The 16,952-nt window shown below is 41.4% G+C and overlaps 1 protein-coding gene across 1 annotated transcript in view; it reads right to left on the bottom strand.

The window, feature by feature from the left end:
• The window catches only part of adss2 (adenylosuccinate synthase 2), a 22,377-nt gene that overhangs the window by 4,972 nt on the left and 453 nt on the right, over positions 1-16,952 (bottom strand). Inside the window, exons 2-10 of the mRNA XM_035663113.1 lie at positions 11,265-11,367; positions 9,182-9,250; positions 9,012-9,062; positions 8,805-8,871; positions 5,651-5,758; positions 4,499-4,580; positions 4,268-4,394; positions 1,906-2,060; positions 153-277 (exon numbers count right to left, since the gene is read on the bottom strand). Of these exons, the coding sequence (XP_035519006.1) occupies positions 153-277; positions 1,906-2,060; positions 4,268-4,394; positions 4,499-4,580; positions 5,651-5,758; positions 8,805-8,871; positions 9,012-9,062; positions 9,182-9,250; positions 11,265-11,367 (887 nt within the window). The remainder of the gene's footprint in view (positions 1-152; positions 278-1,905; positions 2,061-4,267; positions 4,395-4,498; positions 4,581-5,650; positions 5,759-8,804; positions 8,872-9,011; positions 9,063-9,181; positions 9,251-11,264; positions 11,368-16,952) is intronic.

Genomic DNA, 16,952 nt, shown 5'->3' with positions numbered 1-16,952 from the left:
TTAACTCTTTTTTTCTACAAATGTAGAAAATGAGCAGCATGCATCTGGTGAAACTCAATATGTACAAAAACAATATGCAAAAAAACCCCTCCTATATACACAGATAAAACGATAGGAATCAATACAAATACACACATGCACACTGAACTCACGCGGTGAAGCCATTAATCATGTGTGCATATTTGATGAGCACCAGATCCAGCCAACCACATCGCCTCTTCCTGCCTGTGGTCACGCCCACCTCCTTCCCCCGAGTCTGAAGTAGCTCTCCGATGTCCTGAAGACAACGAGATGAGTGAAGACACTCCATGAGTCTCAGGTCTTTAGTGCTCACTGACTGGCTGAATGTTTTTTGTTAAATGTTTAACGGACTTTCTCTCGTTCAGACACCAAAAATACTCAGCCATTAAAGATTGGCCTCTGCATTCAGGCTTCAGGTTTAAGGTTTAGCAGGTGTCACTTGACAATAAAAATGTAAGTTTACTACAGCTCGTCATTCATGGCAGTGTAGCAAGACCACATCCGGGTGGTGCTGTTTGAAAATAAGACTACTCACCTTTATCAACAGTTCTGGAAATTGTTAAAATCATGGAAAATAAGAACACATTCTCTCAATTACTCAACGATGACATTGTTATCTCAGATAAAGTCAAAATTGAATTTTACTTAGCATTTTGTTAAAGCTGGTCATGCATTTGTAGCTGCCGCACTGACACACCAAGCACTGACCCCCACTTGGGGAGCTGCTCAAACTGGATCCTTATAAATTAGCTGGACTTGATGCTCTAGACCCCTTCACTTGAAGTTAGCGGCACATATGATCTCAGGTCCCATAACTTGTCTGTTCAACCTTTCCCTGCAGACCTGTGAATTCCCCCCAGGACTGGAAATCTGCAGCTGTCACCCTACTCTACAAAGGGGGGCAAAAACTAAGACCTAAAGTGTTACAGTTACTATATCCATCTTTCCTTGCCTCTCCAGAGTCTTGGAGAAACTGGTCAACAAACAGCTACTTCTCTGGTTGTGTATATCTGTCAGAGCTGAGGGTTTCCTGTCTGGCCCTTCCCTGTCCATGGGTGTTCCTCAATTGTCCATTCTAGGTCCCACCTTTTTCAATCTCTATATCAATAATGTTGCTCATGCTGCAGGGAGCTCTCACATCCACAACACCATTTTGTACAAATCCAGTCCCTCCCTGAACACTGCTCTGACTTCCTTGTAACAGAGCTTCAATAGTATCCAATATGCCAACTTTCACCTTCTCCTAAGTACTAATAAAAGAAAATGCATGGTCTTCAACCAGATCTTACCTCAAGTCGCATGCCCCCTTCAAAATCTCCTCCTTGGACGGGTCAGAACTTGAATTTCACCTCCTACAAATACCTGGGTGTCTGGCTGCAGAGTTTACTCTCCTTTCAAATGCACATCAACATGCTGCTCTCCAAAGTGAAAACAAGAACTGGTTTCCTGTATCACAACAAAGCATCTTTAAAGCACTCTGCAAAGTTAAGATGGTTAAGATAACAATTTTTCCAAGCTTGGATTATGGCGACTTCATTGGAAGAACCCCTCCATATCTCCACTCAGTACTCAGTATCTACAACAGTAACCTCAATTTACACTCCAGCAAATATATTAGTATGGTCACTCCTATAGTCTGGACCTCCTTTCTTTTCATTCCAGTTTGCTGCTGCTAGTGATTGGAACAAGACGCTCAAACTTCATACCTTCATTCTGTTACCCCTACTTTACTAACTCATTACAAGCGATAGTTTCTGATTGGCCAGGTCAGGTAAAAAACCTTTCGCTGTATGGTGTACATAAAGTCATTACTTAATTTAAAGGATATTTATGCCATGTCTGAATATGGATGGGCGTTATAAATTACTGCATGTTGCCTCTTACGTTGCTCTGCTCTGAGGGGAAAGCTCCGATGCCGACTCTGGTGGTGTACGCCTTGACGACGCCGTAAACCTCACCAACGTTCTGAGGCGGCATGCCGAGACCTGTACACACCCCGCCCACCGTGCAGTTGGACGATGTCACAAACGGGTACGTCCCTGCAATGACACAAGAAGTAAACAGTGATAACACCAGATATTGGTTGAACAAACAATGAAATGAACAATAAATGTGGGAAGATTTGTCTCTAGCAGGGATTTTCAAAAGGTGGACACTGTGCCCCCCCGCCTCATTCTCAGTTTTAGAGCTACAGTTCCCATAATGCTTTGGGGGATGTTGCTATAGTTTCTGTGAATAACACAGCAACAACTTTTTTTCAACCTATATATTTGTTTACATTTTGCCCAACTGGCACCATTAGAAGTGTGTCGAAATTAACTATTAGCAGTTACTGTTTGCACTGGACCCACGGACACAACCAACCATCACTGGATTACTTTGATACAGAAGAAAACATGATTCTCAGGCAAGTTCTGGATTTATAAGCACATAAGATATCCCTGGAAAGTGTAAATCACACTGAATCTAAAACTAGATCATGTCTGTGTGTTCAGAATTCAGAAGAGAAGAGTCTTTAGGGCCATTTAGGTACTTTAAAACCACCTGAATTGTCTCCATGAGCTCTGCGTCACATCTGCTCAGCAGCTCCAACTGCTGAGCAGCCAAATCAGCGGTCAAACTACAATAACTAAGTTGCCATTGTTTTTAGAACACGTGAAAGCACCTGTCTCTTTCACGCAGGATTTTTGCCTCACAGCTATGCCTCTGTGGCCCCCTGCAACTCTTGCACAGTTTGAAAACCCCTGATCTAGAGGAAGGTAGCACGTCAAATTTAATGACAGCACTTTTCGTTATCCTCTGGATTAATTCATCTCCAAATTTCTTTTACATCACGTACAGTGGTGTGGGCTTTGGAAGGGTGAGGGTGATGAGCTGTTTCAGGACAACGAACTGTGTTGATATAACAGCACCTGTCCTGATGTAGTTTACTGAACAATCGAGCTTGGACCTAACAACTCTGGCCTGCTTCTTCGTTCAGTCACTGGACATTACACCTCATTAGACAAATACCTTTGGACATGCTCACTGGCTCATGACAAAACCTGCCAGTTCACTTAATTAACTGAAATGTTCTCTAATACCTAGCTGTGAGTGTGCCTTGAGGCCTAACTGGCTTCTAGATAATTGAGCTGCCTGAAAAGAAAGAACCTTGCCCATCTGACACTTTTTTCAAAAGCAACTTTTGGTCTTTTGTTTGACTATTCCCAAGTATGTCTCTGAGGGGATAACTACACTTACCTCAAAAAACATAGTGAGCTTCAGAACCTGTCTTTCACCTACTACAAAAAAAAGCGTACAAGGATCGAGTGTCCACGCGCCGATATTTTTTCACGTAGGCTGTTGTGTAATCAAAGAAGAACCGGTTTGACGAGAAGCCAGTGTGTTCACCAGCAGTTCTGTGTCATGTCAAAGTGCTCTTTGGCTAAACACTGATGCCGTAAACGCTCCCAAATTCCAAATAAATCTTGATTAGTTTTATACACATAATCTTCAAATTATACAGATTAAGTTATAGCTTGATGTTGCTGTGACATTTCCCACAACTTCTAATCAAGTATAGATATAGCCAGTCAGAAAGAGCGGCTGTTTGCCTATCAGTGTGCAGGACACTGTTCTCTGATACCAGAGTTATTACAAGCACAGTGTTTTGATAATAACCAGTGTTGAACCTGGGTCAGTGCCATCACTGCTCTCAATGATGACAGGTCCGCCCTGTAACAGTGACATACTATAACGCCTAGAAGATTAGTATGTTGAGTCTGTGGTGTCATTATCTAAAACGATAAACACAACTGTCATGCTTTCAAACAACCTTTTGACAATATTTCTGGATTTAATGTTTACTCTGTAATTGTGATCGACTGACTGACAGGATGCCTTCGTGCTCATGCACAGTCATGTGACATTAAGTGGTTCAACTGTGAGCGTGCACGTCAAGCCTGAATGCCAGAGCACCACTGTAGCAGTTAGTAAACTTACCATCATCTCTAGTCTGAGCTCCAAGCAGGCTTTTGTAAAGATCATCACAAAGCTTAAGTGTTTCAGGGCAACATCACTGGGTCACTATAAATGCATTCAACAGTGCTTGGCAAATAGAAACGACATTTATTCTCAGAGCACAGGTTAGCATAGAGAAGTCGGCTTATATTCAAATGGATAATTGGAAAATATACAGAACCAAACAAGTTAAGAGTAAGGTGTGCGTAATTGTGACGCTCACATACATGCACAGCAATATACTAACCAAAGTCTATGTCCAGTAGTGCCGCGTTGGCTCCTTCCACCAGGATCTTCTTAGGAGGTCCATGAAGAGCTTCATACATGTAATGCACCCCATCCCTCACCATGGGCTTAATCCGCTCCACATAGTCCTAAAATCATATCAAATCAAATCATAAAATGTTATGACAAAGAGGACAATGTAATGTTTCTAGAAATTATTTTGTGTTTTGTTATTTAGTTTAACTTCTGTTACCTTTAACTTGACCAGTTCTCCCTCTATGTCAATCTCCAGAGTAGGGTACATTGCCTTGTACTGCTGGGCCAGTACTTTATACCTGTAACAAGCAACATTAAACAGTTTGAATGAATTTCCTCTCACCATCATTTATTTCACCAACTGGGCTGGTAAGATACCATTTAACATCATGTTTCTATGAGATTAAACCCACAGGAGGCTCACAAACCACATATCTTGCTATTTATACTGTGCTTTAGAGATTGATTGTCCCTTATCAACGACCAGTCCCAGACACAAAGCTTTCACTCATTTGAATGGAGACCAGTTACAGTGATGCAGCTGGGATGCCAAAGCAGAGGGCATCTGCAGAAAACACTGTGTCGTCGGCAAAAGAACTGAACTTTTGCTAGATCGCACCATGGCGTCATCCAACCAATCAAATACATGCAAATGCACATTCCTGGTGGATCACTTTGTAACGTGAATGTCGTATTTCTACTTGCGATAGACCTTTTTCACAGCGGCAATGACTTGGTTTGACTTGGCGCATCAGCACAGCGGGGCAGAGATTTGCATCTTCGGGGCTACCTGCTAGAAGTTGTTTCTTTAAAAAGGCAGTGATGGCCGAGAGAGGTCAAGATTGAAGGAAGAGAGGGGCCGGCATACGTATACTAGTTTTAGTCACCAACTAAGCTCTACTAATTTGGCAATAAACACATTTCATTTCCTATGAATTCTTCACAATCAAATGTGGTTATTTTGTTTATTAAAAGCTTTTATTATGAAGCAGTAAGATTTTCATCTGCAGTAACTTAGCTAAACACTCCCAAGACGTCCATCTCTCTGGTCTCTGGCACGCATGGCACAACTTATAGCGATTACGCTGATAAAGGAAACGGAAATCTGCATGGCGTGGTTTGACTCACCATGGTTTAAAAGAGCCAATGGAAAAGCCCTATTGGATTTGTTAGTCAAACTGGACTTCTGAACAGGCAATAAAACTGAAATCAGGTGTGTGTGGTTGAAATGCAGGTAAAGTTTTTGTTTCCTGGTTAAAGGAAAAGTTTCAGTGAGGGAAAGGGGCTGTAAGGCATGAAACAAACAATTAAATTACTTATTTAAACAAAACACCAGACAGAGACATAATCCTATACTATTGGCACAGACCTTTCAGAAAACTTAGTGAAGTCAGCCAGCAGGTCACATATCCTGAGACCGCTACGTGCAGCCTTGGCCGAGTACACTGGACCAATCCCCTTCTTTGTTGTCCCGAGGCTGGGCAGGGCCAAGAGAGGAGGAAGGGAAGAACATAGGAGATAGAAGGAGCATTAGCATGTGATCTCAGTCTACAACAAGTCTTTTTACAGTTTCAAAGTTCATCATCATCAAACACCTCAGGACCCAGTACCAGTAGTTTTAACTTCTAGGAATATCACTGAGTCTTATTAAGTCTTAACACTTTGGGCCATATTCTGCACATTATGATCCCTGCTGCTGTAAATCAGACCAGAAATACGTGATCAAGCGCCAAGGCTGTGCCCTGTTTTGGGTCATGGTTTACTATACAGCAGCAGCAGCAGCAGCAGCATCAGCAACGGTTAACATGACTGTCATCTCCAACTACATGTCAGCCAAGATCATACAGCTGGTTATTTACAGGTTGGTTACACAGACAACACCTGGCATAACGCTACCTCGTGATTCAAATGTAGACATCCGGATAAGCAATGTCTGGCTATTGTCTTTGGTCACTGATACACCTGGACAGGGTAAACAGAAGGATTATTAAGCCATCACGAACGCTCAGGGTAAGGCAAGGTCACAAATAACACCCGTCTGCATTGACGTGTACTAAATCGTTGGTTTTCAAAAGAACGTGAGTTGGTTTCAATTGTTCCTCAACTCTGAACAAATACAACAAACTCAAAATACAAAAGTATCTTTTTAATATCATAGTTTAAGTGTAGGGCTCCTGGCCTCTCACTTTTTTCAGGTTTCCAGTTTGAGAAACCTGGGTTCAGGGTAAATTCTAGCTAAATAAAACTCTTCTATCTGACTCAGCAAAGTTCACAGGATACCTAGAGGTACTGGAAACCCACCAGCCCGTCATAGCAATCTGCTGAAAGCCTATAATGACTGCCATTAAGACACCCCCGTGAACATGCAATTTCTCTGTCACACACACTGGCACACAAAAAGGAGCTGGCTTGGTGTTTGGGGCTTTGGTTGCTGAGCTGGTAAAGACAACCAAGCTTTGAACCGGAATACATTGCGTCTCCCTTGAGCTTGATATTTTAAATGCTGCACAGACTCAGCTCAACATTCCTCACATATGTCAGTATGGTTCACTGCCTGGGCTAATAACTCTGTCTGACCTCTCTGAAAACACCTCCAGGCAGAGCAGTTTTTATATTGCATGTGTCAATGTGACATTTCTGTGTAGTGTAAGAGGTGATAACTAAACTCAGACACCAGTTGGGATGCACCAATACCAGTTTCTTTTTAGACCACATCAAGACGTACAAGTACTTACATTTGGGTCCTTGCTAATACTAAGTACCGATATTAAAACTTAATACCATTACAGTTCTAACAATGACTTCTTTTTTATTTTCAACAGATCTTCCTCTTTCTGACTGTAGCAAATGAAATGCTGCTAAGGTTGTTGTAAAAGTTGCTTAAAATATCTCCAAACTGCTGACATTGCTTCTCCTCCGCCTAGTTTTATACTAGTATCTGTATGGGTGCATCCCTAAAAAACATAACATTTAATAATTATACATCCAGCAGTTACATAGGAACATGATCATTAATTTGGAGTCATGTTTCTGACCAACTGGGGAGTCCAATATTCATTCTCTTTTATGGTTTGGTCTCTACCAACTCCTGAGAAAAAAATCTTTAGCTGCAAAAAGCTCCACTATGTTCACCAGCCTGGTATTACTGCTGTCTGGTGCCGAGTAGGTAGTGTACAGAGGGTTTATAGAGCAGCTGTTTTCAGCTAAATAATGAGCTGAAACTCACTACAAAGCTCTGTAAAGCCAAGGGGAGGTGCAGATTCAGGAATTCTCATGATTCTCTGTAGGTTCATCATTACGAGCGACCCCTTTCACACCGTCACATTGATTTCACTTTGTTACTACAAAAATGTAGATTATAGCTGCTTTAAAAAGGTCCAGTGTGTGAGATTTAGGGGGCAGATATGGAATATAATATTAGTGTACAATCTCCTGAAATAAGAATTATTAGGTTTTCCTTACCTTAAAATGCCCTGTTTATACCTACAGAGGGAGCAGGTTCTCTTCTATTAAATAAAATAACTTAATGTAAACCTTTAAATTTTGCAAATAGGCTTTATCTGCTTTCATAAAACAATAAAAGTTAGCTTGTCTTGTAACCGACTAAAATAATGTTGCGGTTGTTGGGATGGTACTTTGTCAGGTGATACAAAAAAGATTTGTTGCGTTTCCACCTTGGTTAGCACCGACCAACAGCATATTTTGTCTTAATCTGCCCATTGTTGCTTTTGAGATATCCAAACCACTTCCATATAACTGACATTTGACCTTTTTTGTCAATAATTTCAAGTTACAACGGGTAATGTTAGCTCAAACTATGCTTTGTGGAAGAACACGGTCTAGTACTTTGAAGTGCAAGCCAAAAACTGCAGACTGACTGTTGTCTGTGATCAGATCTAACCATAACAAAGAAAAATAGTTTCCAAGGTCTACCATCATTATCGACGTAAATGTTATCACGATCCTGTATTGTTTGTTTAATCAGCAACAGGTGAGTCGAGGGGTATTCAGTTCAGACGCCACTAAATCCTACACACTGGACCTTTAACTTTGTAAGTAGGGACCACAGTCTTGTTTAAGTTAAGTGTGCATACAAGACTAGACTATGGCTACAGTACAGTAAGTGACAGTAAGTTTACAGTATAATATACATTATACAATATACAGTGTTCAGTTACAAAAAGGTGTGAGATCATTGTTTTTAATAATAATAATAATCTCCAAAATCATCCAGATGGAAGGACGCAGGCCTTACTAAAATTCATGTGACTCCCAGCTGACATGAATGCTTTAAAAATCCAAACAATCAGAGATGAGGAATGCAGGAAGTGACGTTTTTATCCGTGAGCTGCTTGCCTGTTTTGAGTGTTTTTACAAACACAGACTGAATAGTTGAACATGAGTAAGCACATCCGTGGATGTTGGTGGTGACTCATAAGATCCAAGATAAGTGTGTGTGTGTGTGTGTGTGTGTGTGTGTGCGTGCGTGTGTAGCAGCCATCTTTGAGCAAGAGGTTCCTTACTTCTTGCCTGCTTGCTCTTGTCTCTGCTGTTCCTGAACGCCATCAACCGCTTGGTGGAAGTCAAACACTGCGGAGGAGGGAGAGAGGGGACACACTCTCACACACCTCAGAGAAAGCAGGGCTCACACATACACACACACAAACACACATTTTTGCATGCATACGTTCACGCATTCACACAGATAAAAGTGTCCGGGGATCACTTACCAATATGTGCTCTGTCTGAGATGATCAACCTTTTCTCCCACTCTTCTAGACCTACACACACACACACAAACACAAATACAATTTGAGTCTCCACACATTAAAGCACCGTCCTGTCCTGTTACTGCCTGTTATACACTGTATGTGTTTAAAACAAACTGTACGTCACTCACCTTTACCTTTGCGTTCATTCTTTTCTGCCTCATCAAACAGACCTGGAAGGTGGATCACCACACCATTGCCTGAGGAAAAAAATATAAATTAGGTGATGTTTAAATTTACAGTCTGATAAATAAGGACCACACAGAGTTTCATGGTTGTGTGCATAGTTACACCTTCATCATTCTCTAGATGACCCTAACTGACTCCTGTGACCCACATCTATAGAATACTTTATGAAATAATGCTAAATACATACATGACTGGTGCCATTTTTTAAGTATAGGGGGAAAAAATACACACAAACCAAAACGATGGAGGTGAACAAAATAAAACGTTTGTGGGACCTTTTTTTGTTTTGTTGGAGGTTTGTGACTGTAATTCTAATTTACATTATACTGCCGTGATTCACCAGCCATCCATCGAACAAGCCTCAAACTGATGTGACGCACACAAGATTTTACTAGATTTTATTACCCATCTTGCGCTGTGTCAGGCACAATACACTCATTGCTGATGCTAAAGGCTATCTCGTCTATCCAAAGTCTAATTATAAATTACATCTAAACCACAGTCAATGTCTGACTATGTGAGAGCCGCCCCCAGTGTGTACTCCAACTGTGATGTTAAGGGATGTATTTCTGTCAGGCAGAGCTGGCACAAATGATGCCTGTTCACAGAAGTATTGAAACAGCTGGCCCTGATTATCTTTTTAATCAGAATAAGTTGCATTAGGGGAGGAGGTGAAGTAATTACTTTGACCTAATTAAATGTAAAAAATGGGGGGGGGGGAAAAACCACACACACTCTTGACACTGTGTGAATTAGAGTGCGAGATATGCAGCTCAAAAACAAGAAGACCTGAACACAGATTTGCTCCCAGGGCTGGAGACCATGAATGTACTTTCACACGCAGGGAGAAAATAAAATATTCAGAAAAATGTCTCTACGATGGGACAACAAAACCATAAGACTACATGAGGAGTATAGTTTATCTGTTCTCCGGTCTCACTGTTTGAAAAATATGTTTATCTGTAAGTTCTACCAAGAAACACCAATAATACTAAATGTTTACCTGTTGCTGAAAGAGAAATCTAGACTTTCTTTGTGAAATGACAAGCACATGTAGTAATAACTGAGTAGAAGTCATTTTCTATTTATTTTTAATAGCATCAAAAACTTACTATACGATGAAGAATCGTCAAATGTCAATTCTATGAGGCTGTTCTCAGCAGACAGATCACAGGAAATGAACTTGGCATTTCATAAAAGTAGGTAACTTTTAGTACTAAATAAGTAGTAAGTAACTTTTTGTCATATTTGCTTTCATTTTCACTGTGTCCTGACAGTAGTACATAACAACAAAATCTGGTTTAACCTAAGTACCTAAGTATACAGTTACAGTACTGTTGGGCACTTTGGAATAAAAACATACATCAAATTGAATGTATTGTTATGAAAATGCTCTTTGTGTCTACTGCTGGGGTCAATGCTTGGCTTTTGACAAACGGTTCAGAAAAAGCCATATGTGGCAGCAATTTAATTCTTCCCATTTCTGTTGTTTTTAAATATTCAAAATAAAGAGATGAACTAATAAAACTGAAGTGATGAAAATAAATATGGGTATGACAAGTCCAACATGTACTGAAACACCATAGATCCAAGTGCATGTCACACTTGCCACACCACGGTACACGTGTTTCTGAGTGTGTGAGTCTGCAGAAAGGCATTAATGAGTCATATATCAAAGAGGAAAAAAAAGCAGAAATGTGATTAAGTATCGACATATCATACACTTGTACATGTTGCAGTGCAGCTGTGTGGAGGGTTGGAAGCCAGAAGGAAAGAGTAAAAAACCATTAGCTAATGAAGTTACTGCAGATGAGTGGATGTGATGTAGCCTGCAGTCTGGCTCCGAGTCAAGCTGATCGCACTTACTATTGCAGTCGTCAAAATGGAGGCCATTATCTGGCTATGACGAGCACCAGGCTAAAAGGAGTTTCGATCAATTCATCAAGAAAATAGCGAGGGAAATGGCCTTGGAGCGAGAGCCTGTGCGTAATTGTGTGTGAGCGAATGTGCGTGTGCATTACGCACCAATGAAGGCGGTGACCTTGGGGTTGATGATGCCGCTGGGGAGGAGGTGAAAGTCGTACTCCACCGAGTCGACCACCACCGTGTGCCCTGCGTTGTTGCCACCCTGCAGGGAACAGACAGAGACCGATGAGGAGAGACAAACAGAAACGCAGAGAGGTATGAGCCTAATGGGGGCTCTGCAACTTTGTTTGGCTCAGCTGGAAGGCAGGCTGAATAGTTTGGCAAGTAGCAACAGGCATCGTACATAAACCACTGGCCACTGTGTGTTAGTATGTTTGCTGCTCTGTGCTGTTGCTTAGAGACTCCAGTGTAAACCTACTGACAAATGTATCAGCAGAGGACAAGTACAATGGATTTCTGGCACTATGGATTAAACATTATGTAAATAAAGTTCTACACCCAAAACCACGTCCTGTCCTGACATGCTGCTCCCAACTACTACATCGAAACAACAAACAGCTAGCTGGAGGAATAATGTGTTGCGTTACAACCTTGTAATGAGAAAGCTCTCCTTTTTTGGCATGAATCATGTGGAATGATAAAACCGAGGCCACAAACCAACCAAAGCTTGGACAGTCAATGAGCTTCATGCAAGAATGACTTCTTCATATAAATGGCTTGCTTCCGGCAGCAAATGAGTCCCACCTCTTCATGACTAGGTGACAATTTATCATTAGCATAATCTACACCAAAAAAAGACAAATGAGGCTGTTTGTTGGCAGGTTCCATTCACAAAAATGCTACCAAAGAGCAAGAAGAATTTCACACAACGAAGCTTTAAGTCCTGCTGTCGAACATTAGCAGACAACACACACCTCTCTTATAGTTTAAATAAATCAGTATAGTGGTGGGAGATGACCTGAAACTATTGGAAAATATTAAAACATGTTAACCATGTGTGAAAGTATAGTTAGACATAGACGCTGAAAACCATGTTTATAAAGTAAGGCAGTCCATGACCAATATGAGAGGCAGTCAAAGTGATGAGACGAGAATATTACAGCCTTCAATAGGTGATGTTACAGTTGGGGCAACAGAGGTTGGGGCCGGACGGCTCAGTAAATCGGCAGGCCATGACCGTGAGCATTTGTTTTAGTTACACATTGTAACTTATTTTGGTATCATATTTTATCCCTCCATTCATTCAGATTGAGAAAGGAAGACAACATGACGGGTTTGACCCCACCACAACAGGCAACTGTATCAACACTGACAATATGTGCTCGCTGGGAGTTAAACCTGACATGAACTGCTTTGCTCCTCTGTTTTACATTTCACAGTCACTCATGGACGTGCAGATGGAAACAGAGGATGATATCAGCAGTGAAAAGAACGCAGGCAAAGCACAAAAAACTAAGGAGGACAAATGAATGAAGTATTTGAAGTATTAAGTTCTCTGTGATGACGATAACGCAGCTTCAGGTCCATTCATGCCTCTGCAGCTTGCGTCACTGCTCACTACCTTGAGGTGCCAATTCAACTTAGTCTGTCCTGTGACCAGGATGTGTTCCTAACGGTGTAGCCCGCAGACATAAATCAAGCCCAGCATGTGCTTTGACCACATGGGGTTATTCCTGGCCACAGCAGTACCCTGAAGGTGGAGAGGGGGGGCAGATGCCTCTCCTTTTTAAATAGTTTTACGATCCAGCCCCCGCGCCACCAAACATAACTCTGGTACTCATACGGCCCCCGTGATCAGCCTCTTATTCCCATCACGAGAATCTCAACTTTTGATACACACCTGCTGCGGTGCTACTGGGCTACTGTGCTGTGGTTTGTTCTCTACAGCAACACTGATTCACAATAAGAGAAAGGATTTGATTTAACAGAGTGGTGTCAGGGAAGATGTTTAGCCTGGTGGTGTTCAGCTTACACTACCTGAGCTCAGTGATTTTCTAGACACAACAGATGGAGACACATTCTTCACAATCTGTCCATAATGTAATTTTACTGTGTTGGTCAATTCTGCACACACACGACATTTATTGCGAGAAGAAGGATCGCTCCTGTGTCTTCCTGAGGCTTCTTCCAATTTTTCGTAAGGAAAGGACAGTGTCACATGTTGTACAGATTGTAAAGACCACTGAGGTGCATTTGTGGTTTCTGATATTGGGTTATGTAAAAAAAAAATGGACTTGACATTCACAGAAATAAAGTATGGAAAAATACAGGCCTGAAGGGTTTGGTATAAAATCGGATGGAAGTTCAGACCTCATACCTCTTTCAGACTAAAGCAAGGAGATGGGATAGACCTGCATAAACTGTTGGTTTCAATGGATCAAGACATGTTACCTGATCTCACACCAATCTGCTTTGGTATGAAATGGCAGACGTGGGTTACAGCTGAAACGTCTTGGTCATTAGAATCATTTAATTAGTTTATCCACAGAAAATTGATCAAAAATGAGTAATCATGATATATGATTAAGATAAAACAATCGTAGGGGTTATTATAACATATAGTTAAGTCTTCATCAGTCAAAAATTCTGGTTGTTTTTGTAGAAAATATATTATAAAATGTAAGTTCTTGTATAATCTCTTCAAAAGCAGATTTGAGTAAACAAAACCTTTAATTTAGTTACACCTGACAGAGCACACTACATCAAGCTTAATCTTTTGTGTAAAATAAAACTGGAAATGTGACTTTGCATAAGGCATGAAACGAACAATTATTATTATACAAACTGATGCCAAGTGAAGTCTGCCAAGTGCCAATTATTTCCTTACTTAATTGTTTGGTCTATAAAAACATCTGTTATAATCTCCCAAAGACCAAGGTGATGTCTTCAAATGTTTTGTTTGACCAACAGTCCAAAGATACTGAGTTTACAGTCATGTAATTGAGAAACTGGAACGACGACATGGCACTTTTGTAAAAGAACACTTGACTAGGGATTTGGTTTTGTGTCAAAGAAGACAATCAGATATTGAATGTCAGTTCCTTGTCCTGTATCAAGCACCTGTGTAGTGAATCTCTGAGCAGCAGGGTGTCACGGTGAGCACAGAAACCACCTCTTGAATAGGTTCAAGGTCACAAGTTTGAGCCCTGACGTTGGCAACCACGTACCATTTTTAAGTCTTATTTAACATGAAACTGAAGGCAGTCAGTTATATTCCAGTAGATCGATCGGCAGGGTGTTGTGTTAACTTTCTTTTGGATTATTCAACCAGTACAGCCAAATACAACTTTGAATCGAGTACACTGGAGCCTTTAAGGAGGCTAATGAGAGAATATGTGCACCATTTGCTTGGTGAGGCATGATATGGACATATGATATTCCGCAATAATGACTACTGACTATTCTGCCATCAGTCTCCTGAGATATGTTGTGCTGCCCTCTGGCCCCCCGCTTCTTCTAGGATCTGAGAAGACTGTAAGGAACACCGAGCAACACTGCTGGCAAAGCTTATTTTATAAAAAGATCAACGAAGCACTTCGCTGCTCACTCACGCATCTGCAGGCCCCCCAACACACACACACACACACACCATAATGTATAGAGAGGACGCTGTGCCAGACCACTGCTAGAAAGCGGTTTATTTTTACACATCTCCTGTCTTGGCAGGACTGCAGGAACAGGGACGCTCAGAAGCTCAAGAGAATCCTCGTTATGTCAACTTGTTATCATCGGAGATAACTAATAGTGCTCTGAACTCCACAGAGTTAAACACAAGCAGACAAAAGATTAGCGAGATTCTATTATTTAGGAGACTAATCAATCAATTAGCTAATTGTTACAGCTCTGTTGCATTTTCCCTTTTTTGGTACCGATCGAATTGTGCTCCTAGCACAGTGTTATTGTGTGGCCAAATTCCTACTCTTCTTTCATCAAAATGTATGACATATGTGTGTGTGTGTTCTGTGTATAACGTACATACATATGTCAGGATGTATTTGAATTAATCTTTGTGGTAAAAAGGTTTAAACATACAAAACCGTTGTACAGTAAGCTTGTCATTCTGACTTTATCGCCTGTTTTACTTTAGCACAGATCCGTTTCCTCACACAGACTCGACAGCAGCAAGTGTCAACAGAAACTACTGAGAGGCGGTGAATGTGTATTAAAAAAATAAAAATAAAAATAAGAAGTGCTCCACATTGTTGAATGTTGTAGCACAAAGCCGAGCTGAGCTGGTCAAACATGTTTTGTTTCCCAGACAATGTTGTCAAAACACGAGGTGGTTATTATTGTGGACATGTGGACTGAATACACTGTATACAGTTACACACCAAATATGACCAGTCCATCAAAGCAGAAGCCTTTCTAAAACATTTTATGCCGGAGCTCCGTCCTCCCCTCTACTACTGCTTTCACTCACTGTCTCACCTACACCAGTTCAGGGAGAGCGGGGACAGCCAGGAGAAAGCTCTGGCCATGTCTCAAGTCCAGGACAACAACTCACAGCATTTCAGTCTCCAATCCACCATTTTCCACCATGAAACCAGGGTGCAAGCAAATTTAACACAAAGTGGTAGGAGTCGATCAACCGAGCCAACGTCCAGATAAAAAGTGGAGGAGTCACATGGATATCACTAAAATTAGAGCTTGATAAGATAAAATACGGTAACAATCTGAAACACTGAAGGTGAGTAACAACTCGCCATTAGCTGGACAATCACTCTGTCTATAGGCCTTCATACTGTGTGCGTCCACAGCCCCTATAGACGATCACTCATAATCCATTTAAGGCTAAACCTCACAACTGCGCACACTTTAACCCACCCATTAAACCCTGATGTTAGATTGGCTCTGGCGAGAACATCTGTGTGTACGTCCCGACACACTTACGTAAATGTTATCAACGCATTTAGGCATGTACTTTTGTACCCCTCCCCAGCCTGTCTGAAATGATAAGGTCCTATATGTTTGGGGCCCTCAGAGGAGGACAGTGTGTATATGGATGTGTACAAGGATCAAGATAAGTTTGTTTAAAAGAGAACAGACAGCATCCTAATACACAGGGAGGTGATTGGCTGAATGGATGCTAACAAACTCAAAAGTTGTCAGCATATTACAACAAATGTGGTGACATTTTTGGTGTTTCCCTGTAACATTTAATCTAATTTGGAGATTAAAAATGACATTTAGCACTGCGGATGTAATGAACAAGTACAGACATTCATTGTCATTTCACTCAGCTACAACAGATGACATCTTTGATAACTTTAATCTAGCTAATGCAGCCTTCAGACCAGGAAAAAACATCTAAAAAAAAAAAGGCATCATGGTGAGGAAACTGCACCAACCACAATCCCACAATGACACAGTATAATATCAACATTATCTCGCCCAGCTCTGTGATTAAACTCGTGCCAGAATGAATTAAAACCCAAACTGCTGCCAACATTGGTCTGCTGCTAGCCAGCTAGCTTTAAGGCACAATGGTGGCCGGGGGGGGATAAAAAGCCCAGTGTGCAGTGATGCACCTGGTCCCTGTAGTCAGCCAGAGGTACCTTCAGCTATGTTGTCATGTGCACACGACAGGAGACAGTTCACCACAGCAATATAGGTGTCCGAGCAGCTAAACAGCTAGCAGGAATTCAAGGTGACATTAGCACAAAAACCAACAGTGAGAACAACAGTGGCTGAGAGGAGCTAGCGACTCTGTGCTTAGCTTTCTGCAACTAACTTGTTTCAGCTGGTTGGCTACCTGCTGTGTTACTAGCTCTACCGAGGTGATGGGGG

Source organism: Morone saxatilis, unplaced genomic scaffold (genome assembly GCF_004916995.1).
Source record: "Morone saxatilis isolate NCDOM2014 unplaced genomic scaffold, NCSU_SB_2.0 Contig19, whole genome shotgun sequence".
NCBI classification, from domain to species: Eukaryota; Metazoa; Chordata; class Actinopteri; family Moronidae; genus Morone; species Morone saxatilis.
Note: the sequence above shows the minus strand (reverse complement) of the source record. Positions and strands in the feature narration are given on the sequence as shown.